At 31.9% G+C, this 6,154-nt stretch overlaps 1 protein-coding gene across 1 annotated transcript in view; it reads right to left on the bottom strand.

Annotated features, from left to right (window-relative positions):
* Positions 1 to 672: 672 nt before the first annotated feature.
* Positions 673 to 6,154, bottom strand: part of LOC143535841 (CBS domain-containing protein CBSX3, mitochondrial-like) — a 259,822-nt gene continuing 254,340 nt past the window's right edge. Inside the window, exons 2-6 of the mRNA XM_077029985.1 lie at positions 1,431 to 1,688; positions 1,273 to 1,354; positions 1,111 to 1,184; positions 957 to 1,017; positions 673 to 868 (exon numbers count right to left, since the gene is read on the bottom strand). Of these exons, the coding sequence (XP_076886100.1) occupies positions 726 to 868; positions 957 to 1,017; positions 1,111 to 1,184; positions 1,273 to 1,354; positions 1,431 to 1,688 (618 nt within the window). The 3' untranslated portion in view covers positions 673 to 725. The remainder of the gene's footprint in view (positions 869 to 956; positions 1,018 to 1,110; positions 1,185 to 1,272; positions 1,355 to 1,430; positions 1,689 to 6,154) is intronic.

The following is a 6,154-nucleotide window of genomic DNA, read 5'->3' as shown; positions in this document are numbered from 1 at the left end:
GGCCATTAACTCAAAACTATACTATTATACAACCCCCCAGTAGGCCACTTACACTATCGTTCAAGATTGAGGGACTTCTTCAAAGACTCGACATTCAACCACCCGAATGGCGCTTACACTATCGGACAAAATTTCAAACTTTGGATGAAGTGACGAAAGTAGTAAACCACAGGGACGAAAATGGCCATTAACTCAAAACTATACTATTATACAACCCCCAAGTAGGCCACTTACATTATCGTTCAAGATTGAGGGACTTCTTCAAAGACTCGACATTCAACCACCCGAATGGCGCTTACACTATATCGTTCAAGATTGATGTAGGCCACTCGGTGTTCATGGATCAATCTAACCTAACCTGACCCAGCCAGATGTGACATGCACTTATATAACCACCACACAAAATCCTTATCGACGTGAGGAGTACAAATTGACCAAATGGTGATCATGATCAATCCACCATCGACGTGAAACATAAGCATACAAAGCTTCAAGCTTTTCATTATCAAGTTGTGCTTCAAGCTTTTCATTATCAAGTCGTCCAGGCAACACAACATACATAGAAAAGCATGCGTTAAAACATAGTGTATAAACATATTTACAAATTTGTAAAACCACCATTTTACCGGGTATCAACTTATTATCATCATCATCATTATTATTATCGTCATCATCACCATCATCATCATTATTATTATCGTCATCATCACCATCATCAACGGTTTCTAATAGCCTCCTTGTATAAACGCATTCAACCGTTCAAGTTCTTCCCTATGCTCACTTACAACCGCACGAACCACATCTCCAATCGAAACCATGCCCAGCATACCCTTTTCACCAATCACCGGAATATGTCTGATACGATTATCTATCAACATTAAACATAAAAAAATGTTTATAAATTAAAGACCGTTGACCTAGTCAAACTTTGCAATCAGTATGTAGTATATATATACCTGTCATTAACTGCATTGCTTTCAGAACTTTAGTATCTGGAGTGACTGTGATAAGTTTGTTCTGTAACAATAAAATTTTAACAATTTAGAACCCGACCCGTTAAAAAACAAAATTAAATGAGTTAAAACAGGACCAACAAACTACATTTCATACCTCTTCGGTCATGATATCTCCAACCTTAGTTGACTTGGATGACCTTCCCTGCACGATGATTTTCCTGAGATAATCTGAAGAAATATAACGCGTTTTGACATCGTTTAACCAAAACAGTGTAATTTTATATATATTCATAATTTTATAAATTCAATTAATCACCTCTTTCTGTGATAATTCCAGCAATCGACTTTTCCTCCCCGGGTTTGACCACCACCAATGCTCCAACATTGTGTTGTGTCATCTGCAATGTATAATATCCTCATTTTGTAACCGTCTTAAAACACACAATTCACACACACAAACACATATGTACTTACCGATTTGACAGCATCATACACAGAATCCTCGGTGGTGCACCAGAGCCACGAGCCATCTGCACTTTTCCCTTTGGATTTCAAAATATCTGAAATTATGGTCTTTTCAAAACCATGTTCTTCCATACGAGCAGCAGAAGTTGACTCGTGTCTTGGTCTAACAAGAGCTTGTGCAAGCGGGTTGACCAAACGAACGTGTTGGAGAACCGCATTCTTCACAATGCTTCCATGCGATATGAAAGATCCAATTGCCCTTTGCATCTTGAACCACTGTAAATGACTTAGCACCAAAGAAAATGTTATAAAATTTTCAATCTTACTTAAAAATAATAGAAAGTATTATAAATGTAATGCTTATTGTCACATATGTAGGTAAACAGCACAAAATCTATAAAACACATGAGCAAATCAGTTTGACAGTGATTTATAAAATTTTAAATATGAACCACTGATTAAAAATATATAAACAATTTACTTTTGTTCTCCTAATAATTTAGTGTCAGTAATGAGCTAAGATTATTATTTTTCTTTTTTTACTTTAGTGTAAAAAAAATTAATCCGCCACATCAGCAAAATAACAGTCCACATGATGGTTGATTTGCCAAAATTGGGCTAAGGTCAACTTTCAAGTCAAATAGTATCAAAGTAAAGCATGTTAATATTCAATCATCAAAGATTGATATTATTTTAACTAATAACCAACTCAAAACATGAGCAATTGGTCACAAAGAATAAGGTTCCATCAAATCAAAACCCTAATTCAAGCAGATAAAGATCTGAGACCAAAATTAGAAACTTAAAAGACAATTAGATCATAAGACTAAAGTCAGATCGTAGACCTAATTGATTGATTATGTGTGAAACAGAGGATGATTATTAAATTAAATCAATTAAGCGAAAATAAATAGTGTAGACTTACAGAGAGAAGATGATATGAAGCTGTGGAATACACTACACACACAGAGAGTGGAAAGAAAAGAGAAAATAGTGCAGTGTTTAATTAATATAATAAAATATTTAGTTTAGTATAGTGTTGACGAAAGTGACATTGCAACCTTTTGATAGTGACAATTTGGGACCGTAGCAGCAGGCCCGTGTTTATCTCCTTATCCATTTCACCTTTTATTATTATTTTAGTGGAAATTCATTTAACGGTTCGGTTCATCGTTTAAATTTTCTGTCTTTTGATCTTTTTTCTTAACTTTTAATCGGTCGGTTGGTTAATAGTTTAAACAGTAATTTACGTTTTGGTTTATGCTTTATATTAAAAAACTGGTTGTATAGACTAGACCGTAAGATGTGGTTATACTTTAGTTTTTAGATATTTCTAGTTATAAGTTATCATATGGATTTAGTTATTGGTATTTTCTATTAAGCTTAATTAAAATTAAATTTGTTGAATAATACTTGAAGTGCAACAATTGGCTTTATATTATTATTATTATTATTATTTATTATGTATAATAAGTTAATCAAAAGTCAAAACACGGTGATGTTCTCAAACCAGGAAATCAAATTGGAATCAACAATTTTTAAATTTCAACGGTTCAATTTTAGTTTATAATAGTAATAAAAACATGTTACTAACTTAATCATGACACATGACTATTAAGGTATAAAATCATGACTAAGCTATTATCAATTATAATTATTAGTCGACGTGTGCTAGAGTATATAGTTTACACCACTAATATAGACCAATTAAATCATGACACGTGACTAAAAGTATGTAACTTAAGCTCAAATTGTTCTCTTTCAGAGTTATGCTCTTGGAGCCGATTAGAGTATAGTATGTGATCAAGAGTATGTAATTTCATCCGGCTTTATCTTTGTCCAACAAGGAAAAATATATGTAAATTTCATCATTATGATGAAAATAATGTCAATGTAATTGTTTTATTGTTGGCAAAGGTTAATGTATATGAAACAATTAATCTGGTCCACATTTATGTATGTAATTTACTTGGTTAAGTTGTCTATGTTAACTTGCCTATAACTACTTTTAACTACCAAGATCATGCTTTATGCGGTTTTGATTGCATAACCCTTGACCGGTTGAGATAGTGTCACACCCCAACCTAAGGCAGAAATGTCGGGGCGTGATGTGATTGTCACAGCTCACAAGATTACTATCATGCAATTGTAAAGCGACAATATCTAATTAATTTATTAATTGTCAACGAACATTTAAGTACAACAAAAATAGAGAAAATTACAATACAAAACCAACTATTCTTGTTTATATTTAACATCCTAAGGTCATCTCTACGGTGAGCTTCAGTTCGATAAGCAATCCAATCTATAACTTGAAATGCGTACAAAATATATATATTCGTCAACAACACTTGTTGAGTGAGTAGATTCACCAGTTTTGACACAAACAAAATGATAATATAAAATGATATAAATAATAGAGTAAAAATAAGCAAAACTGTTATCTGTGAGTATAAACAATGAAAGTGCTAAGCAAGTAATGAGTGTCGGTGAAACCATTGCCAATGCGATCGGGCTCCGGCCACTACGACGGTCGTATGATCATACTATAATGAGATTATGTTGGACCTCTCCAAATGCGATTCAAGTAAGCAAGTAAGCAAATATCAAGTAACAAGCAGTCATTCAATTGATACACAGCACAAAGATCATAGTTTGCATTTGAGAAACAATAAGATAAATAATTTGATAAATGGTACGCAAGTGTCCCCAAAACAGTTGAAAACAAGTAAAATAGGGGAGTGATTACTCACCTGATAAAGTAGAACAAACGGTAATGAAACGATGATAGAAACTAAGTTAAATGAGTCCGAGCTTCTCGGGATGCGATGACAAGTGTTCCTAGTCATTAATGATAATAAGATTAATTATGAAGATATAAATAATTTAATAAATTAAGTTTTCGATTGAGTTGAGTTAGGTTTGGGAATGAGATATTTATTGATCGATGGATAGATTCCTATAATAATTATTATTGCAAAGAGTAATATTATGGTTTCACATATTTTTATTAAAGCCATTATTTTTAATATTTATAGAATTTCCCTAGCTTACTTTACATGAAAAAGAATATAAAATCACATTTTTAAACTAATAATTTAAATAACTAAATTTGATATAAAATATACTTATGATTATACAAATATATAAATATTTTATAAATAATTATAATATGTAACAACACATATAAAAGTATTTAATGACTATTTATCTTGAGTCTTTCACAAATTTAATGGTAAAGATATAGTTAGCACGTTTAAAATACGTTTCTTACAATTTAAGTAATGATAAATATATAATATATATATATATATATATATATTTGTGTATATGAACAATTTTATAAAGACGTTCAAAGCCGAGGAAAACTCCAATAATGATGTTCGGGTTTTTATAAAGCAACGATGACTTATTATAATTAAAATACTTATAATATATATATATATACACACGTAACGAAAGCTTTAACGAGACTTGACAAAATACATAAACTCTAAGATGCCGGTTTTTATCAAAAATAATGTGTGTTCAACAATTAATAGTAATTATAATTAATATAATAACATTGAAAAACCCTTTCAAAAAAATAAAAACAACAACCATATCCAGGGGGCCTCGAACCTGCGCCCCTGGCCGGTTCACATGGTTTAAGGATCCACAAACCAGCCATTGGCCTGATGTGTTCTGATAGTTATAACCCAAAAACACCGTATTTTAACCAAGAGCCGATCGTAACCCCCAAATCACAATAAACCCTAAACCCTAATTAGATTAATCTGCTTAATGTTTGAATCAATAATGTTAGGGTTATTGTTATACGGACAGAAACGAATTATATAAATGCATTAATTACCAGATTACAACACGGATTGAAGGAGAACGAGGGACAGAATTGACGGCCCAAAACACCCTCGGTTCGATGAGTTGCAGATCGATATAAACCAATTAAATGTAGGGTTAGTTTCTCCGCATCATGATTAAGGTTCATACGCGTTGAATTTGATTATGATGAACTGTGAATGGTATAATGTTGCTGTGTAAACGAGCGGGTACAAATATTTATTAATACGAATCAATTATGTCTTGTTTTCCAAATTAACACATCGGTGGTGGTTGTAAACAAGAATCAACGTGATTGCATAGATAAATTCCCAAAATATAGCGAAGATTTAGGTTCAAGAAACGTATCTGGGTCACGACATTGGGTCAAATACGAGTTACGGGTCTTGGGTTTGGATTAAATCAAATATTTAAATTGATTTGCTAACAAGTCCCTGTAGTTTCAATGTGGATACAAAATGAGGTTAAACTATAGTGTAGGGTGTAAATTGCATATTAACAAAAGTTATTTATATAAAATAAATAATTATAGTAAACAATAAATAATAAAATATTATTAAATTTAATAAATGCAAAGTTTTGTTAATTAGAATACCCGAAAGAGAAAACGGGTCGGGTATTAGATATAAAATATATTAGTTTGAAAAACTCGAGTTGTTACAGATAGATTGTATGATAAAGAGAGACGAGTGGATATGCGATGAAGAAAGAGAGGTGAAGATATTTTCCGACTTTTAACCGCTGTTTTCATATATCCGAACTGCAAAAACTAACATGTATGAATACTGTTGTGAACTGTAGATGCATTGTCATAAAAAACAATGTTTGCTAGAAAAAAGGTACAAAAAATCTCGGATATTTGTTTGTACGAGGTACGATGATGTTTTCATATG

Source organism: Bidens hawaiensis, unplaced genomic scaffold, assembly GCF_021521415.1.
Source record: "Bidens hawaiensis isolate Kalapana, Puna unplaced genomic scaffold, B.hawaiensis_p1.1 tig00010636_1, whole genome shotgun sequence".
NCBI lineage: Eukaryota > Viridiplantae > Streptophyta > Magnoliopsida > Asterales > Asteraceae > Bidens > Bidens hawaiensis.
The sequence above is the reverse complement of the archived record's forward strand: the minus strand, read 5'-3'. Positions and strand labels throughout refer to the sequence as shown.